Source organism: Hippichthys cyanospilos, chromosome 4, assembly GCF_059441005.1.
Source record: "Hippichthys cyanospilos isolate Australia breed blue-spotted pipefish chromosome 4, RoL_Hcya_1.0, whole genome shotgun sequence".
Taxonomy (NCBI): Eukaryota; Metazoa; Chordata; class Actinopteri; order Syngnathiformes; family Syngnathidae; genus Hippichthys; species Hippichthys cyanospilos.
This window is the reverse complement of record NC_142372.1, coordinates 17,910,490-17,935,001: the sequence shown is the minus strand read 5'-3', so window position 1 is coordinate 17,935,001 and position 24,512 is coordinate 17,910,490. Positions and strand designations below refer to the sequence as shown.

Below are 24,512 nucleotides of genomic sequence, written 5' to 3'. Positions count from 1 at the left end.
CGTGCGGAAATGAGTACAAGCCTAGTATTGTAGCCACCGAGAGCGAACAGGCGACCTGCTGGGTAAACAACAGTATCGACTCGAGAGGGAGGAATGGGAACTTCATCGAGGGTTCATAGTGAGATATTTCCATCTGATCTTATTGACACACTGGATATATGTTGTTCTGTCCTTGTTGATTTGAAACGAGACGATCGCGTGACTAAATAGTGGTTTAAAATCGTCTATTTGCTGAGTGGAGTTGTGCTAGCCTTCAAGTTAGCTTAGCATGTAGCCCTTTAGGGCCCATTGCTTTCGATGCCGCTTTTCAGCTCTCATCCGGACTGGTCGTCAGTTTCACAATCCCGGCCATTTCCTATCGCTATTTCTATGGAGGCCCGGTTAGTTACGTCTTGTGTAAATGTTGATTTTTAATTTTTATTTTTACTGATCCAAAGTCCGTCATTAGTTATTTTTATTTTATTTTTTATTTGCCGGGCTTAAACCTCTCCGTTGAACCAAAAGACGCGTGTGAAAATCAAACATGTACAAACAGATAACGTTTAATCTTTGTTGTGTTGTGTTGTGTTGTGTGTGGACTAGTATGTGACAGGCTAAGTGGGTGCTAGCTCCTCCATCTAGTTTTGCCTCCTTTAACTCTTGTCGCAAATGATCGTTCCGAGGATGTGGCTAGTCCTGTTTCCTGCGTTTCTACGCGAAAACAAGTTAATATTGGTTTCGACAGGGTCCGATGATATTTGGACATATGATAGTAACTTGTTAACCAATTGCCCTAAAACGCTATGACTCGCATTTGCATGTGTTAAGAAAATATGTGCGTTCGATACATATAAATATCTATATTTTTTAACTAGGCCGAGAGACCGACTTACTGCTTTCACAATCGCGCAGCTCGACTTATTTTACAGCTACCACAGCATTTGAAAGCATTTCCCTCTAGCATCAATATCCACATTGGCCCAAATATCGTCATTTGTTTATGGGGAGGATAAATCTTTATTTTTAGTATCAAGAGAATGTGTCCTGTGACTTCTGATGCTGATCTGTGGAGGAAAAATGTACGCCATTTAGACAGCTTCTCCATTTGGTAGCTAGAGACTTGCACATCGCTCAGTTGCTTGTCGTGAACTGCTTGTTTGAGGATTTATTAAACATCAGTGATATCCAACTGAAGGGCCACGTATTAGTACAGTGGTGCAAGAGGGAAGAAAACGGCAACCTTTTAAGTGAAGGGAGCTACAGTGTATATTGATTGGAGATTATTTTGTTTTATCTATGATTGTGTTATTTCATTTTTGTGCATGTTTTATTACAACGGTGGCTGTTGTGAAAGCACTGTATGAATAAAGTTGACAAATGCAACACATATAGACAGACAATGTAGCAATATTCAAAGACATATGTACTTAATGAGAGAAATTACTAAGATTCTTGCATCTTACTCGCTTGATTATGAAACTGATTTTCATTTGTGTCTGCAACATACCTCACCCTAAGGCTGAAACGCACACATGATGTATGTAGGGATAGAACAGAATATGCACACTTCCATTATTCTCAATTGGAAACTGTTGTGCAGTATTTTGGATAATTTTTGGGTACTATTCTTCCAGATCTTTTTCACACTTATTTTAGCCAAGGGATAGCATACCACTGGTTATGTGATAACCAAGTGGTCATGGCATTTTGACCTTTTGACACATTGTTAACATCTGGGCTCCCTGGTGTCTTCCTTTAGTGAGAAATGCCTTTAGTACATTTCTTTTTACATGCACAATTGTCATAATAACAACGTCAATAATAATAATAATAATGATAATAACAGGAATTTGAAAAATAATCATGTAAGATCAACAGATTGGATTAATTACCCCACAAAGGTTAAGGTACAAGTGTTTTCAGTCATGAACACAGTCATGGTAAAAAAATAACATGTGTAAATCAATGTTGTATGTGCTTTGTACTCACCAATAAGAACTGAGCACATTAGTAATATTGTAGTGTCAATTCATGTCTGTTCATTATGTCATCTGGCTTTTGTGGTACATGCATAAACTAAAGTCCCAATTTTTTGCAACTGATTTGTATCTTCATTGAGAAAAGATTATAGGTCAGTTATCTCAACTGAGCTGCATACTTTCATTTATTTTAATAATTCAGTTGAAATCCAGTTCAAATGGACTATATTGTAAAAGTGAGTAATGTACAGTGAACAAATTAAGTGACAAAAAATTATTATTTCAATTATGAAAAAAAAAATCTGCCTATTTGCTTTGTTTAATTCCCACATGGGAAATTCATTGCTCTTTGCTGAAATAATTTCGTGCTACTCCAGGAGGAGAACGTGTCCAAGACAGAATGTCCAAAGTTCAGAATCATTTCACACTTCACACGAAGATTAAAAAGCACAGTCTATTTACTGCCAAGGAGAATGGAACTACCACTACCTAGATACAGGGTATAGGAATGCCGAGATTAAAAATGAGCCATACGGTTTGGGTACTGGTTTAAAGATGGAGGGCTATTGTTTAAACACACTTCTAAAATAAACGCTCCCAAATTACCCAAATTAATATTGTTGACAAAAGAGCTCCACTGTTTAGGGTTGCCATATACAAACCAAGTGTATCAATCGCTACATAAAATGGCTCAATATCCCTAAATGAGTACTCACCATATTGAACTGAATTTTCTTGCCTGATGAAAAGAACATACATGTACTCAAAACAGTTTTATTCTCAGGTGAGGTTGCTGTTACCTCAAAAATAGTTTGAAAGCAGCAGTTCATGCTTAAGTCATACCATTGGTGCAAGTCAGTTGTTTATATGCTTGTCCAGCATTTACTCATAGTTCAAATTAAGCACTCTTGAAGTCGCCATTAAAAAGAGCCACCATTTTTGTTGTATTTTAGAAGCGCTTTAATCATGCTGGCATTTGGCATTAAATCTGTCAGCGTGAATGCTGTAGTCAAATTTCTACCACAACAAAGGTCCATTTTATTCATCTTTGGCATGACATTTTGCTACAGACCCGTCCTGGTTTGACTTCAACTGGACAGCAAATTCTACTCTTTATCGTGGTAACCTTTTGTGTCAGGCATTCCATATGATTGTGGGGTCGAACCACATGGCCCTGGCAAGCGGATGACTCTCTGAATCAAACCATGTGTCCTACTTAAGGAGATATTCGCATACTCGATGACCAGGTGGCAACGCATACCAAGGGGTCAACTTCATTCTCATGTTCTGTTGCTTCACAGCAAAATCTCATTGACACTTAGCTCCGTGGTGGGGGGGAGTGGGAGAACGGGAGGGAAGTGGCATTATGACAGGCAAAAACCCAGATGCTAAGAAGTGAGTTTATGCAAGAGTGTAACAAGGAGTTTAGGGTTGACTTTTCAACATTCCTATCAATATAGTCACTATACTTTCCCACCGGTTATGCTCTCCAATAGTACTGGAGCCCAAATAGAGAATACTCTAACCTGATGACTTCTTACTAGTACTCGGCCATGTAAACACCAGCTTTTTTGCTCTTCTATCATTTTGTCAGAGTTATTGTTATGAGTTCATCATTTTTTTGGAGCAAATCTGTAGCTCCATAAAACATGTAATGTTCTAGGTCATCTTAATGATATCGTGCTCAAACGGATCTCGACATGCTCCCTGAATTTATCACTGATAATAAACCAGACAATTTCTAAATGACTTTTAGTCAGCATACTTTCATCACTGATTGGCTGTCAGGATGAAGTCACCCATAGTAGGCTTTCAGCACAATGACTTTAACTGTCTTGTTGTTCTTCCTTGCTTTTGTAGGTGTTGAGAGATGAAGTGGTTTGAAGCGTAGGAACTGCACATTCACTCTGTTAGCTCGCTGAGGACAGAGCTGCCACTATGAAGAGTGAAGTGCCTTCTGAGGCCACCAGCAGACAGGAGCATCTGAAGGAGCCACTGGTGAACCCGGAGCCCATGGAGGCTGCTAAGAGCTTCCCTCGCAACATGGAGGTGATTGGAATGGCAGACAGCGAGTTTGCCACCCTGTGTTCCGAATCGAGGCACCGGACTTTGAGGGGCGCGGCGGCTCACAAGGACGCAGAGCGAGGCCTCTCTGGGCGCAGAAAACGAAAGGTCCAACAGGCGGGGCCGTCTGACTGTTCGCTTAAAGTCGGACATTTTAGTGAGACTTCTGTGCCCCCGCAGCATCCCAGGGAAGAACTCTTACGGCACTCTAGCGAGGATGAACGCAATCACGAGTCATCTTTTAGTGACTGTGCCTCATCCCCTTCGTCTAGCTTACGATTTGGTGACTCGGACACACTTAGCTCTGAGGAGGATGGGGAAGCTGGACCAACTGGTGGCCAACAAAAAGCCCCCGTGCTCACAACAGGAGCCACTGGAGTTAGTTTTCGCCCCGCCGTGGGTCGAACGAGGCGGACCCGCTCACACAAGTGGCTTCGGTCCGAGGCGGAGCCAGTCTTGTTGAAGCGGCCATGTTTGAGCAGTCGGCGGTCTCTGCATAGGAAACGATTTGTGAAATCGGTTCCTGGGGGAGGGCAGCGGACGCAGAAGCAAAAGGAGCGACTACTACTGCAGAGGAAGAAACGAGAAGTGATTGCACGGCGAAAATACGCTTTACTCAATAGCACAAGTAGTTCCAGCGAGGAGCTGAGCAGTGGCTCGTCGTCCCCCTCCTCAACCGAAGTGGAGGATGAACTGTATGTGGATGTCAGCAGCACCAGCAGCCAGCCCAACAGTGCTGCAGTAGCCACAGGTAATAGTGACCCTTATGCTCTCGTTCGATATGATACTGATACTTTGCATACCTTTTTTGCCAAGAATTCCAATTGTAATTGAACAGGAGGTGCAATGTTTTTATTGTGTATTATAAGATACATTGCATCAACCTGGCACTTTCATTAATAGTACTGTTTTATGCGCATTGCTATAAAGCACTATAACTGTGCTTGCAGACATCACAATCAATAATGTTGCCAAAGTGAAGTTCAGTCCTGCATGAACTAATTCTTTTCAGGTGAAGTGATGCAAAGTGAAGCAATATGCCGATGTACAGTTGAAGAAACCAACACAGTTTGTTGCAAGTTGCTTTTAAAGCAGAATTGAATGACAATTTAGAATGCTGATGTGGTTTTGGATTTTGGATTGATTTTGGATTGATTTTGGACTTCACTGTGATACAGTTAAGGATGAATTCATTGTTTTGACCATTAGATTAAAAAAGCAAAGATGTTTTTTTTTTTTTTTGAAGATGCACCATAAGTTTGAATGAGGTTAAGAGTCTGTAAGTTGAAGAATAGCAAAGGGTAATTCAAAATGTGACCATTTTGGTACAATAGGTTGCTTTTATTAGGGCCCTTTATATTCCATAAAACCAAGAACAAGAACAGTAGAGCTCAGACTTTCATTGAAAATTCCAAAACCAACAAAGGAGTTCTGGTTGAATTAAAAAACTCCTACTTCTGACTACAGAGATTTTTCATAACTAGAATTTGTCATTGCATTTTGGCCATATGGAGAATCTTCAGTAGTTATTTGCTTCTCGAAATGAATTCTTCTTGTAGCACAATTTGTATGCTCAGCAAGTAATACTTATGGCAGGCATGTCCAAACCCAGTCCTCGAGGGCCGCCTATCCGGCATGTTTTGGAGGTTTCTGTCCTCCTAACACACCTGATTCAAATGATCAGCTCATCAGCAAGCTCAGCGGAAGCCTGACAACAAACCTGATCATTTGAATCAGCTGCATTGGATGACGGAAACATCAAAAACATGCAGGATAGGCGGCCCTCGAGGACCGGGTTTGGACATGCCTGACTTACGGTAATGCATCAATTGTCTTGACTACTTCTTGCATTTTTTTATTTTCATTTGTGTTTGGCAAATACTTTTGTTGCATTAGCCAGACCATCTTTCACGTGTGGATGCCAAATTGCAGATGCCAGATTCTATTCTCTGGAAAATTGCGTAACGAAGAGGGCACATGAAAGGCGAAATCTATATTGCTATTGGCAACAGTAAGTCAGGTGGAAGCAAGTGTGGGGCATTTGCAAGAAAGCAGGTCTCTAAGGGAAACAAGCCATACAACAGTGCTTCTCAATTATATTTTGTCAAGCCCCCCCCCCCCCCCCCCCCACACACACACACACACACACACACAATTGACGCGCTGACTTTAAATAAGATTACAGTACTATACAAATTCCATACCTAAACCTGAATCCTTTTTAATATGAAAAAAGCAATATAAATCAACTTTCAACAACTGCTAATTATTTTTTGCAGCGTTTGCACCAGTTACAGCTTAGTCTAAAACACACAAGAAAATAAAGTACAGTACCTGAAAAAAAAAAAGATGAAAATCCTTATTTTTTTTGCAATTACACTAAACATGTCAAAAACAAAGCCTTTTCCCTGTGGCCATCCGTGCGCCCCCTGGCATCACCTCGGACCCCCTCAGGGGGGCCCGCCCACTAATTGAGAAGCACTGCCATACAGTATGAAGATCGCCACCGCTATTGATGTGTCCAACCACTAATCTACAACCAGTTGGTCACATTATATTGAGGGTCTTTCAGATAGGACTTTTGAATTACTTATTTATACAGTACTCGTTTGCAATAATCATATATTAATGAAATGCATTTGAACACATTGTTTTTCTTTCCTGATCAAACAAATGTATGGAAGCTGTTTTCCAGTCAGTAAGAGCAGTGTTGTTTTTATAATCACATCGACGGCTCAGCAGGATCGCAGTTAGTTGTAGAGGGTGCTAAGCAGCAGCGCTCAGGGGACAATTGGAATAGAAATCCCATTTGGGAATCATGAACTTCATTGGCATGGCAGGTTGCTCACCATTGTACACAGAAACATCGCTGCCATGCAAAACAAACCATTACCATGAACCGCTAGTCACATCTACTGTATGGTTGTAAAAGGTCTCAGCTTTTTGTACCGAAACGTATAACGTGCCAGACAAAACTGACTTCATCACCAGTTTTAGCATTTACAGTCACTTGCTTCTATAGGGTTTGTTTTCATTTTCAGATGCTTAAAAGAACACGATTGGGGGAAAAAATAAGGGAAGTTCGCGCTTTGCATATATGTGAAACTATATGCAAAATATATAAAAAAATATTATTTTTTCTCATGGCGACTTTTTGTGATCTACATAGTATTTCTTTGTGTCACTAATAAATAACTATATTGTTATCTACTTACAGTGAAGTAAAAGTACCATATTTTCCAGACTATAAGACGCACCGGTATATAAGGCACAGCAGCCAAAATTTGAGGGGAAAAATCAAAAACAAAAAAAGTCAGATAAAACGCACTGGACTAAAAGCCGCAGGTCATAACATCAGAATTTATGCAAAAAATTGGTATATCAAAGTTTTAAAATTACTCATTATTTTTTTTTAATTGTCTGCCAACACAACATCCTCTCTTTAACAGACTGATGTTTCGTCCCAAACATATTTATAGAAAATGGATGGATATTTTCAACATATCACTAACAGAATACAGTACTTCACTAAAGTTAAATAGCAGTTCAAATTTGAAATCAATCTGTAAAAGCATCTACCAATGTCTCCCGTTGTTTAATTTATAGATTATTTTAGTGAACATATAAACCTCAAAAACTATTTATTGGGCCACTTTTAACAAATTGTTTGAGGCAAAATGAACTCATGCCGAAAGCTTTCATTTGATTCATATACATGTACTAATGGTATTTATATGCACAGGTGGTCTTGATGAAGACGTGGTGGTGATTGAGGCTACTCCAGCTCCAGCACCCGCTGTCCCTGCCAGCGAGGAGATCAACGTCACCTCGACTGACAGTGAGGTGGAGATTGTCACAGTTGGAGATGGTTTCAGGTAGGCAACATTTTAGTTTTCATTTTGAGAAAATCTTGTTTATCTGAGAAATGTTGACTAAACAGGCGAGGTGAAGATTGTTTAAAGTTACAAGTGTAGTGTATTCACAGCATAAATTAAACACTGGGGGGTCGCCCTCTGCCTCAGCCTCTTGGGTTAAGATGGTCAAACCGTCAGCTTTTGCCATCCGGATAAGAATGTGATGTCACATTTGTGCCCGTTACCTATTGGATTTTCCCATGCTTATCGGTGGCAAAAACATTTTGTCCCAGTTGTCTGGAATGGGCCTACGTTTTTCCCAGGGTGCACCTCTTTCCCGTTAATACATGTTGTTCAGTCTGCTGTCTGTTTGCTGCTGGTGTTCCCAAGCAAAGCAATGCATTAAGAGCACATTCCAGTTTTTCAGCAGTACACAGTGGATGCTTTCGGGCAATAGCCCACCTAGATCGCTGTGGGTTACTGAAAACAGCAGACTTGATATGAATCATTAATAAACACACTTGATCCGCCCTTTTTCTCATGCTAAGGTTTAACTCAGGACATGCATGTTGTCACTAAATTTACAGTTTAAACTCTTGACAAAGGAATCTGCAGCACCCTACTCAGAACTCATAGCTAATGACACCAATGAGAGAGTTGGATACCCTTATTTATCAATACACTTGTAGGAAGTCACAGGAAGTTGAACAGCATGGATTTGTAGCCTTCACAAAACAACATATATGAAAAGGAAAAGTTCTATGAACTAAAAGTAGAACATTGTCTTTTGTACAAACAGTGTTGGGAGTAATGGATTACAAAATGCATTACAAAAGTAATGTAGTTACTTGAATGCATGACAAAAGTAATGCATTACTGGAATGCATTACATTTTGCTGTAACGTCGTTGTGTAATGTATTACACAAAAAAAGCAATATTGTACTTGTTCCAAATGAGAGTAATGCAATGCATTATAATGCATATTTAGCCTGAGTGTTGTTGTTTTTTTCTCCCCTCCATATTTGCCAAAAACACTGCGAGATCGCCTAAAAAAGCATGAACTAGTTTATTGACCATAATTTATGTGGGTTGTATATTGATTAATGGTTTTATGAACCGATATCAGACAATGACAACAAAAATGGATTCAAATCAATATATATATTTTTTAAACCCAGTCTTCATGCATCTATTTTGAGTAATCCGTTTGTCACCGAAAGGTGGATGCCATTGCGTTATCAACGCACTTAAATGCTCAAGGTCAGTATATGTGTAAGATGAGAAGTCAGGTGGCATTTAACAAAATGATATGGCATTTATACAATATGATATGAATAATCTACAATTAACCTAATAAAATATGCTGACGTCAAGCCTGATCATCCTCCTTGGGTGTTCTGTTGTCTTGTTGTTTGCTGACGTTTTTGGACCTCGTTTGATTTCAAAGTGTTGAGCCAAACTGTATTCCAACACTAACCGTATCCTGTCATGGAGAAGCCATACTGGTTTACCGCAAAATTCAGTTTTCATCATAACGTTCTTTTGATCCTTGCCAGCCCTGGCACCCTTCTATGGTGATAAAAAGAAAAAAAGAGAAAAAGCAAATCATTTTTAGTAAATTAATTTCAAGGCCATATCGTAGGCTTTGCTGAGGTAACCTCATTCCGCTAGTAATCATGTTTACAGTGAAATGTCCTCGAGGCTTCACCCCATCCATCCTCAGGGGCTTTTGGTGGTAAACAGATATTTACAAAATAATCCCGAGTCTACTTAATTAGGGTCCCTTCCCTTGTGTATTTTACTCTGCGCTAGGAGGAGATGAGGAGCCTGGCCAATTACAGTGTTTTCTTTTGAGTACTCAAAACAATTTTGACTTGGTATAAAAGTTCAGAAAGTTGCCTTTTACAGTCATATGTTGTTTGAATAAAATTAATTTAATGCAAGATCGTATGTCCTTGTCACAGTAATTAAAATCAGCTCTTGCACCACTAAAGATTATTAACTTAACACACTTCACACACACCTACAGTATGTCGTTGGACAGTCATGTCAAAAGCAGTATATACCTGTAGTTGATATGAAGATGCAATTTGGCATTAACAATTTTCCTGTACACCTCTGTAGATTGTGAATCCTCTCATGAGAGGTGTAATGCTATTCCCCAACCACAAAGCTTTTCTCTTCCCATCTCTTCTCTGTCTTGCCTTCCTATTTGTGTTCATTTTATGGCCCGAGAGGTTAGATGCAACAATTCCCTGGATACACACACACACACACACACACACACACTTCAGATCCAGTGAACTTGTGGACGGGCTACCAACTAAGGATTCGCTCAATAACGAAATAAACTGTCAACTATTTTATGGATTTAATCAATCAATGGATTAAAAAATAATTGCCTCATCTCAAATCAACAATGCTGAAAATGCAGTGTGTGTATTTGTGTGTGTGTGTGTATATATATATATATATATATATATATATATATATATATATATATATATATATATATATATATATATGTATATGTATATGTATGTGTATATGTATGTGTATATGTACAGTGGTACCTCGGTACTCGACCATAATCCGTTCTGAGGTGGTGGTCGAGCACCGATTTGTTCGAACACCGAAAGCAATTTTCCCATAAGAAATAATGGAAAGTATGTGTGCACAAGTAAATGTGCACAAGCAGTACATGATAAAGATAAAGATAAATAAAGCATTATAAACCATTTTGTATAATTTACTTACGTTTTGGAGAGTGGTTGATGGCATACAGGAATGGATGTGGAGAGGACGGGAGGGAGTTACTCCTTCCATGATGACGCTAGCTAACTGCGACGCGAGGTACACCGCGTTCATATTTTGCTATAATTTCCTTCTTCGGTTCAATAGTGGTCCTCATTGTTTTCCTCTTTGCCTTCCCCTTATCACTGTCTTTCTTTGGACCCATTATTAAGGGCTAGAGCAACACGAAAAAGTTTAAATCCGGGAAGAAATACTCGAACAAACGTCTTACTCCGCTGGTGGTCTGAGTTGAACTGGCGCTTACCCGCTGGCCGAGAAGGGCCGAGGAGCGCGTTCGGGTCGGCTCGGCTCGGCTCGGCTCGGCTAGGCTCGGCTAGTCGAGAACCGAAAATCTGATCGAGGTCCGATGCATTACCTACTTGATTTTTTTGGTCGAGCACCGATTTGGTCGATTATAGAGGCGTTCGAGGACCGAGGTACCACTGTATGTATATATGTATGTGTATTGTATATATATATATATATATATATATATATATATATATATATATATATATATATATATATATATATATATATATATATATACATATATGTATATATATATATATATGTATATGTAGAAAAAGTCTTGAATACATGAAAAAAGCACAGAAAGCCAAGACAACAATCAAACTGCAATTCAGCCCTTTGACAATGCAAATAAATATCATCTGGTTCATCCTAATTGATGGCCGGTAAAAAGGTCTCATTGCCAAGGCATCAGTAAAGACATATCCTTTGATGGGCAAGGGCAAAGAGCTGTCTCAAGACCATGGTAAACTCATTGTTGCAAAACATAATGATGGCATTGGTTACAAGAGCATATCCAGGCTTCGGAATGTTCTTGTGGGCACGGTTTAGGCCATAACTCATAAGTGGAAAGCCAAGAATACCACCGTAAATTTGCCTCGATCAGGTTTTCTGAGGAGTGCAAAGAATAGTCAGAAGTGTTGTCCAAGAGCCAAGGACCACTTGGACCTGAAATTAGCAGGTACTGTTGACACAAGGAATACAGTGAGTAATGCCCTCCACCCCTATGGCCTGTGTATATGATCACTATGCAAGACCCCATTGCTGGAGGAAAAAAACATGTCAAAGCTTGTTTTAAGGTTACTGAACAACAAGTGGACAAGCCGGTTAAACACTGGGACAATATCGTGTGGTCTGATCAAAGCAAAATTGAACTGTTCTCATGCACACCATGTTTGGAGCAGAAACAGCACTGCACATCACCCTAAAAATACCAAATCCAACAGTCAAGTTCAGAGGTGGGAACGTGATGGTCTTGGGCTGCTTTTAAGAAAATGGGGCTGGTAAACGAATAGGCGAAGGCACCGGGACATTCTTGACAAATATTTGCTGCCATTTGGGGGGGATGTTGAAAATGAAACCAGGGTGGACATTTCAGCAGGATAAAGATCCAAAACGTATTGACAAGTAAACTCACAATTGGTTTCAAAAAAGGAAAATAAAACTGCTAGAATGGGCCAGCCAATCACCTGACTTGAATCCAATCGAAACCCTATGGAAAGAACTGAAACTCTAGGTTCATAAAAGAAGCCCGTGGAACCTTCAAAATTTGAAGGCTGCTCATTTGGAGGAATGGGTCAAAATCTCACCAGAAAAATGCATGCGACTAGTTTCTCCCTATAAGAGGTGACTTGGAGCTGCCATTCCAAACAAAGACTTTTGTACAAAGTAGTAGGTAAATACCTATTAGATAGATATCCTTTATTGTCATTACACCTGCAAGTTCAAGGCAATGACATTTTGACTTAAAATTTTCAACTGTTGTGTTCAAATACATTTTTTTTCCTGTATACTTTTAGATTATTACACACAAACTAAATATTGAACGTATTTACTCTGCTTTCTTTGCATGAATTGGTTAATTTTGTTGTTCCCTACAGCTGGTGAAAATATGGCACATTTGGAAAATGACGATGCGTTTAGTCAATATTTTAGCAGTTATTCAGTAACTAATTTTTCCACTGAGTACTTATACTCAAGCAATTATTTAGAGCATTCCTTTTTTTGTCAGTCATCTATTCTGGCCAACTCTGGATAGAAAATAATACATGAAATAATGTATATGACCAGAAATAATGTTAATGAGCTGAGGTGAAGCTTTGTTATGACAGTCCAAAAACGAACATCCAGCCTTAGTTTTTGTCTGATTGACAGGATCATTTGATGGTGTCGTGAACAAAAGCAAAACTTTGGTTTGGTTTAATTTGTTGTATGATATATAATGTTTCTGATAATCCTTAGTTGATTTAGAACGGGTTTGTAAACATCTCAATCATTCAGCCTTTTGCTATGGATCACCATTTTTTTTTTTAATGATAAGGTTTGCTGACACTATCAGGAACAACCCTACAAACGTCTCAATATCTATCCGTGTTTTTGCGCTCTACATTGACAGATGCAATTGTGACATAAGCTTTAAATGATCAACTGTTGTATTCTTGTCTTACACACCAAAGCAGCAGAAACGATAGTAAGCCCCCATGATGCCTTTTTGTTTTAGGTCGCGCTCATTGGGTGGTCTTGGTAGGATATGGGCCAACAGTTGCTCTCAGAACCGGCTGCAGGAGCCCCGAGGACGTCACAGACTGTCCACCGTCATACAGCCACTGCGGCAGAATTCGGGGGAAGTGGTGGACTTAACCGTTGATGAAGATGGTAAGGAAAACATCCGGCCATCTCAGTGGTGACCCTGAATGCAGAGCTGCCAGCTTCCACTAAGCAGAAGAGTAGAATGAGTATTTAGAGGAAGCTATGCAACTCCATATGTATTCCCGAGGCGCGGCACATCATTTTCATAGTGTGAAAGGGTGACTAAGGCAACATTATAAAAGCACTTGAAAGGTAGAAAGGCACTCTAAATGCAGTCCTTTTGGAGTAAAACTGTAAGACAATTACTGTACATGATGGGTTCTAGTTTAGTGAATTTACCAGCATGTTGAGTTCACACTTTTAGCCCTCTGCAAAAATGGAATGTTGGATTTTTGGGGGGAGTTTGACTGATATTTATGAATGACTTGGAATTGAATTTGAAACATCTATGAATGCTTAATGTTGAAAGTACTGACAGGAGTCTTTATAGAGCTGAGTATGAGACTGAGATTAATTTGTGTATAAGTAAAGCAGGTGGAGTGCACACACCGGAATGTTAATGAGACTCTCTTTTCCACGGCTGTTAAGCATCTGGTGGCTACCGCACACTCAGTCTTCTCTCTCACACAGACACGCATGCACTCCCAGGTTTACTTTCATGAATGAACACATACAAGTGTACTGTATACTTTTTTTTAAACAGATTTTTTCTTGCTTTGTTATTTATAAATGACAAAATGTGCATGTGCACCAACTTAATTTACCTCTTAACTTCTACACAGTATTCTTAAATTTAAATGGTTAATGATAATCAGAACAATCATTTGTTCATCTTTTAATATGAAATTTTGGCTAACACATAGAATCTTTAGGATTTTCAAACCTAAACAGTGCAGCAACACAGTAGACCGACAAAATTACAATACTCACAGATACGTATCCTTTATCGCCTGCGAAAGCGACTACTTCTGCAACTTACAGTCACTTTGTTGTGAAATAATTATTTTGTTTTGTGTGTCTGTTACATCTGTTGGCGAATGTGTGCACACTACCAGAAGCTGTACCCTGAATTAATAATAATTAAGATTCTATTTATGTTCTTACTGTATGCTGTAATTACTTATTAAGAACTATTGTCAATTGTTTCTTAAAATTCACGCCATGTTTCATGTTTATTGAGGGGCTGGAACATAATTTTAGAGTTAACATTTCAGTTAAGAGATACAAGTGCTTTTGTCGGATTGAATTCAACTCTGGTGTCCACAAAATTATACATTTGTGTATATATTATATCTTCTCTGGAATTGTTTTTTGTCTGTAGACCTCTCAATTGTGCCAACAACCTCTGGCAGCATTCACCCTCAAACGATCAGGTCGTCCTCGTCGTCATCTTCCCAGCATGCCTCTACCTCAGAGCTCAATGATACCGCAGGCCCCTCCACGAGCTGCTCAGGCTCAATACCCGACAGCGTGCACACAACGAGGCCGAGTGGCTCGGCTCCAACGGCCACAGAGGGTGAGAGAACATGTTGCGACCAGATGCTTTTATTTCTCATTGATTTTATTTATTTGAACTTTATTCTTTTTTTTTTTTTTGATCCAGGAAATGGAATTTGAAAACTTATGTCTTTGTTTTCCCTCTCACCAGATGACAGCAGAGCGGGCTTGTCAGCTTCAGCGGGAGAAACCGCAGGCGCGGCCATGCCCAGGCTGCCGTCGTGCTGTCAGCAGCACTCGCCGTGCGGAAGGCCCTCCCCCGGTCATCTGTCTCTCAGCCACTCCCATTCGAGCTGCATGCAGGCCTCGTCCTCTCAGGCCAATGCCTCGCAGCATGGTCACGGCAACGCGCACCATTTTGTCCTTCACGTCCACCACCCCACACCGCAGCCCCCGGGTACTCTGCCTTTCCAAGAGCCAAGCTGCGCTGTGGAAAGGCCCAATGCACTGCCCGCGCCCTGTGCAGTGGGTGGCGGGAGTAGCAATAGTGGCGGCAGCAACAACGCAGCCCATTACCACGACCAGGTAACGCTTCATTTCATGCTAGTAGTCCGTGGGACTATCGAAAGTCGTTTTTGACATTCATTAATTGTCCTTGATATCAAAATCGGCACTCTAGTAGAATGCATGTGTCTTAATTGCATTCTTTTTTTCAACTAATTTTGAGACTTTTAGCCCCCTAGAAGGACATATCTACTGTGATGTACTATTATGTCATCATACTAGAAGAAATCCTGTGTCATGAACTAGTAGCCTCCTGGACTAGTCCTAATAGTAATACCAAAACGGCCCCTTGTAATTTTTCCCTCACTTGTAACCAGTACTTGGTCTTTTTCTTTTCAGAAATGTCATACTGCATTGGGCTGAAGCATCATTCGAAAGTGACCCTAGTTTTACAGTAGACCTCCTATAACACAGTGCAATAGCACTACTATTGTACTGTGTTGTCTTCCTAGTGATGCAAATGGTGCTGCATTAGTACATGGACCTCAAACTATGAATTGAAGAAATGCTCAAAAGGAAACTGGAAAGCCATTTGAGCAATTATTCGATTTAGTTTTCCCGACTTAATCTGTAAATTTATCTGACTCTAAAGCCTGAGCATATAGAGCAAATCTGATTACTAAAAAATAATAATTGCTGGGGTTTTACACATTAAGAAGAAGAAAATACAGAATTTCTCAAGTCTACATTCTGAACCAATGCAGCGAGTTTTTTTAATTGAACTTCTGAAATAATGAGGCATTTCTTTGGCACTTTTGTCAATTGAAAAAGATGGGGCAGGATATGATATCGTGACACAGAAATAGAAAATTAACATCGTTGAGCGTAAGTGCACCAGTTAATTTAGCTGCTAAAATCGAAAGGGCTTCTTGGCGTAGTGCGGCCTCGCAAACGCAATTAGAAAGGATAAATGAGTATTGAGTTGAATTTTGTCCCTCTTTCTTCTCCCAGCAAACTCTGCCAGTCGACCTGAGCAACAGTAGTGTTCGAAGCAGCGGGGCTAGTTTCCATGGCAGCACATCAGCTTTTGACCCCTGCTGCCCAGGCTCCACCTCACGGCCTCCTGCGTACGTTGCCCAGGCCACCCCTGGACCCAGCCAGCCAGCTGCGGCGGACTCTTTCAGCTCTGGCATGGTGGCCCAGCCTCAAACGCAGCTACAGCAGCCATGCAGACATTACATACACCCCTCGTGTAAGTGGGAACTTTAGCAAAGCTCGCTAACTAATGTTATGAAAATGTGGGCTGCCAAACACAATGGAGATTTATTTATTTCATTGTTGCATATTTGCTTCACAGATGGCTCTCTGGCTCGCTCATTGCATCATCAACCCTCCGCTGCCTGCCCTCATTCCCACGGGAACCCCCAACTCACACCTCAACCCCCTCCACAAGGCGATTATGTCCTTCCCCATACTGTCCACTCCTTTCATCCGCCGCTGCCATCCCACCCGTCAGGCCACACCGTACCCAGCGCCCCTCCTCTAACCGCCCACCACCTCTCCGGTTCGAGTGCCCCACTGGGGCAGCACCTGCCCGCCGACCACCAGACCCTGCCTCACCACATGCCGCCACTAGGATCAGTTCAGCGGCTCCATCAACACGAAATGTTGCAGCGGATGGAGGTCCAGAGGCGCAGAATGATGCAGCACCCCACGTTAGTACCTAATCCATCATGTTGAAAACACCCAGTGTGTATTTGTAAGGACGTCGCCTACATTTGTTGTATGACCTATACTATATATTTGGGAAAACAAATGAAATTGACCAAATTGTGACATAGACGAGAGGGAAACTGCATATGGTTAGCGGAATTACAGTGTAACTTCGACTACATTCTTTTATCTGGCCCGCGGCCTGCATTCTTTAATCCGCCCCACAGAGCTTTTACAGTTTACTATCAGGAGTTCTATGATATTCTCTATGAATTTCAACCGGTAAAATTATTCATGTTTTTGTTCATTTCATTCAAGGAGTTTTTCAAAGTTGTTTTTGTTTTGCAATATTTGTTATAATAGGATACGACATTATACATAGAATCCAAAATGCTTTCATTATTACTATTTTTATCTATCCATCCATCCATTTTCTAGAGCCGCGTATCCTCACAAGGGTCGCAGCCTAGCTGGTGCCTATCCCAGCCGTCTTTGGGCAGTAGGCGGAGGACACCCTGAACTGGTTGCGAGTCAATTGCAGGGCACACAGAGCCAAACAACCGTTCACACCCACAGACAATTTAGTATGTTCAATACACCTGCCATACATGTTTTTGGAGAGTGGGAGGAAGCCGGAATGCCCGGAGAGTACCCATGCGGGCTCGGGGAGAACATGCAAACTCCACACAGGAAAGCTTGAGCAAGGTGGATTTGAACTCGGATCCCTGAGCTGCGAGGCAGATGTGCTAATCACTGGGGCACCGAGCCGCCTACTTATATACGAGCATTTCAACTCTGTGTTTTTTTTCTCATCTACAAATTATATGTCCATTTACAAAATGAGTTGTGGCATTTGAGCACGAGGATTTGTCTACCCTACTGTATGTAGAGTCCGAGTGTGCTTTATTGTGATCTAAGGTTGTTTGTTATATGAGGAAGCAGGGTGAGCTCAGCTAAGCTAAAACGTAATTGTACCGATTACTTACTAAAGCTTATGAAAATAAAGCCTTCGAATGGTCGTTCGATTATCGACCCTGTACGGCCTGTCCATTGCAGACGAGCGCACGAGCGTCCTCCTCCTCACCCGCACAGAATGCACCCCAACTACGGCCACGGGCACCACATCCACGTGCCACAGACGATGTCTTCCCACCCTCGCCAGCCAGAGCAGAGAACTGCATGGTTTGTGTCTGAGACCGCTCGGTCTGCAGCCGTCTGTAAATGCCCACTGTAATAGTCGTTACTAAAAGGCGGCGAATGTGCTTGTCAACAGGGAACTCGGCATTGAGGCCGGAGTGACCGTGGCGTCGTACCCTTCAGGACACCTGCACTCCCACCTGCATCACTACCACCCCACCTCCAGACTGCACCACTTCCCCATCCCCTTCATGGTAACAACATCTGCACACACAAGCAGACATTTGCATAAATACCACTCACTTTTAATTGAATTGTGTCTTAGATCAATGATGCCCCCCCTTCTCCCGTTCGCTTATTTCAAGGATAGCGTGGCGAAGATCATGAATTATACATAAGCAATTAATAAAAGCTCATCAGGCATTTCAAGTGCATGCGCAAGAAGCCTTGAGGAAAAATCTGAACACAGATACAGTCCACTGTTTCCTGATGTCATTTTCTTTTGTATGCACTCAAGCATCTACTGACTTTCTACAGTCAGAAGGTGATTCAGACACAATATAATGGTTTTACCTTACCTTTGTATAAGCTGTAGGAACCTCAGTTATGCAGTGCTCAAAGAATATGGTAGCCACATGGCAAGGGAACGCAACGCGTAGCTTATAAATTGGGGTTATATTGTTGCAGTAGAAATAGAATTTCTCAGTAAACTTAAGTAGACTTCCTGTATTCAGATGCTCATTTTACTCAACAGTTTGAGAAGGTGAAAAAAACCCCATCCTTTTCTAATAGCTAAAAGTGGCATGTATTTCATTTGTCTTTCTGACAGCACACTGGTATATCTGAAGTGACTTACCCGCACATTCGCTACATCTCATCTAGAATGACTGGCTTTGGAAGAACCTATGAGGTGAGTTTGCACTGAACACATTACACGTACATCTACGCGTAGCAATCCAAGGGTGAACTTTAGTAAGGACATGGCAGTTTCGTTGGGCAGAACAGTATGTACCAGGGCTGTATGGTATAGCGGTACGAGAAATGTAGTGACACACACCTGTTAGAAAAAAAACAACAACAAAAAACAATTGTATGTCTTTTAGTATCATGCCATTTTTGCAGATAGCGAAGAGCTCCCCCCAAAAGAAGCCAAGTGTGCTTGCTTCAGTATGACAATGGAACGGCAAGCATGGAGAAGCAACCCCTCAAAAAGCTATGAAACTACAGTCAAATCGGTGAAAGTTTACCATAGTGTCACAAAAAAGAGAGAGAATTCAACCATGTTCAACCAACCGTACTGTAACAAAAATTCTCCATCTACCCTAATTTATAATATAGTATACTGTGGACACACTAACAAATATGTACTATCAATATTGGAATAATTATAAACCAGGGATGTCCAGGCAGAAGAGGCCTTTGGTAATAAATATTCTTTCAATGTCAAAACTACACCCGCTGTAACAATTATATTAAAGCAGATACACAGTCGTTTTGAAGTTAGAATTTTGACATTGGATTGGGAAAAAAGGGGGCACTAGAGCACTGTGGTAGAAGGCCCTGATGCTGGCTTGCTAACAGTGCTGATGACAGAGCAAAAAATAAAGCCATTTTTCCACAATTTAAAAAAAAAAAAAAAAGCATAATTCAAAAAATAAGTTGCCTTGGTTAATAATGATAATAATAATTAAAAAAACTGTCTCTCAAGGCAGAAAAGCTTGAGACCAGTAACACATCAACAACCTTTCTGAATTGATAACATCTCCAACCTAGCCTGATTATTATTATTATTTTTTTTAACGCTGCCTTAAAATACCATTCATGCAAAAAAAAGCCAATAGGCATGTGGTTTCAAAATACCTGTTTTCACGCCCAAGGCTCGGAGCTAATACCTCTTGACATTCAAATACACAATCCAGCCCTCTGATTCACTTGTTTAGTGTGCCAACAAGTGAAAGAAGCCTCGTGACCTGTAAACATTTTCCACAAAAACGTGTTGTTTATTATTTAAATATTAAAGAGACAACGCGTAAGATGTAGACCGTCTTTCATTACGGACAGCAGGAGGTGCTGCATTTACCTTTGTCCGTAGCTATAACAGACATGGCAGCCTCCGGAGGAGTGCCACCCTCCGTGTGATATCATTTACTGAAATTACGATTATATAGAACATATACCGTTGGTCGTTTAATGAAAAACGGTCTAAATCTTACACATTGTCCCTTTGAAGAATCCTGCAATGCTACAGTCAAAAATATAAGCCAACCTGTCCGTACAGCAAATTAGCCATCCATTGTTCTTATCGCTCTTGACCCCTGGAGCCTGTCTCAAAAAGAGAGAAAGGATACACCCTGGACTGATTGTTAGCCAATCACAGGGCGCACGTATACAGTAGAAAGCAACGCCCATTAATACTTTACACCCAGGATGCACGTTTGTAGAATGAGGGAGGGAGCCAAATCATTTGACGTGCAGCTTAACAAACTGCCAACTCCAGTCTGTCATTTGCTGACACCCGTGTCACTCACCTGGCCAGGCACCGCCTTTGAAAGAGTTGAACAATTTTGAAAAATCGAGTTGTGTTTTATTCCCTTCGATATTAAGGTTTATTATGTGATTACTTTTTTCAAGGTCCAGTTACTATTATACTTAAATGATTTGGTTTTGTAAGAGGCAAATTCACTGATACACGTGCAGAACGGAAGGATAGTGACCCAAAATGGACAAAAATTCCAAACCTCACACGTATGTTAATGTCATACTGCAAACAAGCTTTATCCGATAAATCTGCGGGATAGTTGGAAGTGTGATACATTCATTTTCTTAGCCGCTTGTCGTCAGAGGGGTTTCAGACTTGCTGGTGCCTATCGCAGCTGTCTTGGGGAAGCAAGGGGAGTATACCCTGAACTGGTTGTCAGCCAATCACTGGGCACACAGAGACCAACGCCCATTCACACTCCCAAATGCACCTAAGGGCAATTGTGAGTGTCCGATACAGTATGTTTTGGGGAATGTGGGAGGAGACCGGATTACCGGGGGGGGTGCAGGCACGGGGAGAACATGCAAACTCCACACGGGAAGGCCGGGTTAGGGTTAGGCAGACGTACCTACCAGTCTTATGCGCCAGTAGAATACTTGATGTTGAAAATAAGCTGCGACAATACTCGATACACATTTCGTAGCGACCTTCGTTAAGCACATTCAGGGTTTGCGACGCGCAAGGTGCCAGTGAGCAATAAGGACAGCTGAGTGTGTGTGTGCCATGAAGGACCTGCTGCATTTAGAGGAACGACTGGGGACCGTGAACCGCGGAGCCTCTCAGGGAACCATCGAGAGGTGCACTTACCCACACAAATACAAAAAGGTGAGTCCTTCCGCCTGCCTGTAGCGGCATATTCAACACATATATGATTGTATGTATGCATTGTCCAGATCCGTTGTGGCGTGCTGCTTGGCTGTTGCCGTGTGTTCTGGGACAGGGTGGGCTTTTGTACTCACTTAGCAAAGTGCTGTAGTGTCTTTTAGCTGTGAATGCGGATGTTGTCGGGGAAGGCTTCCCCTAAGTGTAACTAAACGAGCCATCTAACACCCTGCCACCCAATACAGAAGGTGTTGGAGAGAGACATTGACCAACAGTTAACCCCCGAAGCTTGGGCCTCTATTGGGAAAAATATGCACGCAACCCCTGAATCGGTGAGAAATAATGAACCAATCAATTTGGAAACAAGTGTTAGCTGTAGTCTTGGGGTTGGGGCCATGTTTTTTTTCCTCTTTTTTTTGTTTATTTCCTTTAGGACAAAAGGACCATTCTCTCTGTCCCCAAATGGAATTCAGTCTTTTTAGAATAGATAACTCTTTCAATACAATGTTTGCATACAGTTAAATATGTATAGCAGTGTCTTTAGGTGAGCATTTTCATGTTTGGGAATGTTTGCACGTAGCTTCTGATGTTTCAAACGTTTGTCACCTGTAGAGAAAGCTGCATGGCAAGAAGGATGAAGACGAGGGGGCGGACGAAGACACAGAGGAGAAATGCACCATCTGTCTATCCATACTGGAGGAAGGCGAGGACGTCAGGTGCGTCCTCGGGCTTCTTGACGCAGTCTATAAAAGCGTGACGAAAAAAAACACATATTCTAGCAAACGGATTGGTAGTGTGTTTTTTATTTTTATTTTTAATTGCTAATGTGACACGTGGCTGCTCAAACTACTGAAATCCTTCCCTGCCGTTGACAACCATAGATCCATTTGAACTCTTTCAGTGCCGAGCGTTATCGGAAAAGGAGACCTCTAGAGTGCCGGTACATTTAGGATTTTCACTCATCTTTCAAGGATGACATTATTGTGTGCTTTGTCTATGCAAACATGGGTGGTATCATGGGAAAGATTGATTTTCATTCCTTACTTAGAATTACAAGTATGTACAGCAACGTATGTGGAGTATGTATGGCAACACTGCCATCCAATGGTCACAGTTATCACTACAGTGCTCAATTGGCTTTATTTTTAGAAAAGCATTAGTCAAGGATGTCAGCTACCTTCCATAAAAAAAAAAAAAAAAACATGATGAAAATTTTTTTTTTAAGCATTGTAAGAGATAAGATTTCTTGTCCATGGCACTGAAAGAGTTAACTGGACTGGCAGTAAAATGAGTTAAAGCAACATCATACATTCCCCCGCAAATGACTTAATTTGCATTAGGTGGACTTTTCTACCTCAGGTACTCAAAGTACAGTACAATGACAACTCATTTTCCTTGTCATGCCTTCAACACTGACTGAACATGCCGGCACATTTAGAATTAATAGCAGCACCAACATTACAATGGCGCACTTGGATTGTCAGAATAGTGCACCAACACAACAGCAACACGCTGATTTGTGTTTAATAAAATAGAAGTTGACACTCAAAATCCAACTTCCATAGCAGCTTCATCTGTCCCCCTTTGTTTACTGCCCCCCGGTGGCCGATAAAAAAATGCGCTAGACCATAAGCGTCAGGGTTCAAAATTCTTGACCGGTAACGTATTGTACATTGTGTTCAAATGTATCCAGTGGAAGCTTGAGGTTTCATTTTAGGATTTCGTCCCAATGTTTGTCTGGCAGGCGCCTGCCATGCATGCACCTCTTCCACCAGCTGTGTGTGGACCAGTGGCTACTCACCAACAAGAAGTGCCCCATCTGCAGAGTGGACATTGAGGCACAGTTGTCTGCTGAGAGTTGATGCTGTTTTGATTTTTTTTTTTTTTACCCCCCCCCCCCCCCCCCCAAACCCACCCGCCAACCGCGTTTTCTCTTTTTAACAAAAACACTTCAGTTTTCATATTCATCTTCATTTCCTCCTGAGTACTGCAGTCAACCAAAGAAGGCAATGAATTTACCTGCGCAGCTCTACTACTAGGAACATCTCGACAGTGCCGGCTTTTAGTTCTTCTCCATTAATTAAGAGTATATGTATTTATGAAGCTTTTATGTAGCTTTTGGATCGTTTCCTCAAGTGTCACCCTCCCCACCCCCACCCCCTGCATGTTTCCTTGCAAAATGCATTTGTTTGCACATACCACGGGCTTAAGGTGAGGAGAGCTGCTCTAGTAAAGCTGCGATGCCTCGCTTTACTAGACTAGAATGTCAGCCTCCGCAACAACATGGCAGAGTTCATTTTTACCGATCATCGTATTGATTAGTTTGTTTAGAGGATGTGGATTGTTAGTGAAAAACGTATTTTTTTTTTAAAAGCATTCTTAGACATTCCTAACGAGGGAAAACCATGTTTAACAGATCAGCTGCTGTATTAGTACACAGAACACACACACACACACACAGTATTTTCGCAGCACACGTCCTTAAGCCCCGTAACAGGCAACGCACTAGTTGCATCCATTTCCCACAAGAATGTCACACAGCCCACATCCGCAAGCAGGGCATGTCGGTACGTGTGCAGGTGGTCATATCGCAGATAGCTAGCTCGCTAGATGGATGGATGGATAGAAGGCTACATATAGACTGTTTCCCGCCCCCTTCCGTCACTCAAATGTCTGTAGTTGAGCATCCGCTGTGGGAAAAGATGACACACAAAAGTGTTCACTGGCATAGACTTGCACAAGAGAAAAGGCAGGATTAGTTTGTGATTATGACAGTGTGCTGAGGCCGTGTATTTCCACGTTTTTGACTATGAAAAACAGTAAATTAAACAAAAAATACTATTTTGAATGGAGTGATGAAATGCAGTACTTAATGAATCAAATGCAGGTATACTTGCAGTCATCACACATTCATCAAAGGCACCAGGAGCATATTCTGTGGGATTTATATTAGTTAAATAATATTAATAAACTTGGATAACTCTTGATTCGAGTGGTCTCTGTCATCTTTGAACTATCTGCGAACAACGCTTTTGTTTACGTGACGTGAATTTTCAAGAGTTCATTTT

At 41.2% G+C, this 24,512-nt stretch overlaps 1 protein-coding gene across 2 annotated transcripts; it reads left to right on the top strand.

Moving 5' to 3' along the window:
* Positions 1–16: 16 nt before the first annotated feature.
* On the top strand, positions 17–24,431 carry rnf111 (ring finger protein 111). Of its 2 annotated transcripts, XM_088413798.1 has the most exons (15): positions 17–118; positions 3,819–4,773; positions 7,765–7,897; positions 13,204–13,358; positions 14,614–14,808; positions 14,941–15,314; positions 16,245–16,485; positions 16,591–16,948; positions 18,003–18,128; positions 18,220–18,337; positions 18,913–18,993; positions 21,352–21,447; positions 21,690–21,776; positions 22,057–22,160; positions 23,189–24,431. In XM_088413798.1, exons 2-15 carry the CDS (start codon positions 3,897–3,899, stop codon positions 23,304–23,306), a joined length of 3,063 nt encoding a protein of 1,020 aa, XP_088269924.1. In that variant the 5' UTR covers positions 17–118; positions 3,819–3,896; the 3' UTR covers positions 23,307–24,431. The 2 variants fall into 2 exon arrangements, with proteins under 2 accessions (XP_088269924.1, XP_088269926.1); XM_088413800.1 differs by lacking the exon at positions 21,690–21,776.
* Positions 24,432–24,512: the final 81 nt, after the last annotated feature.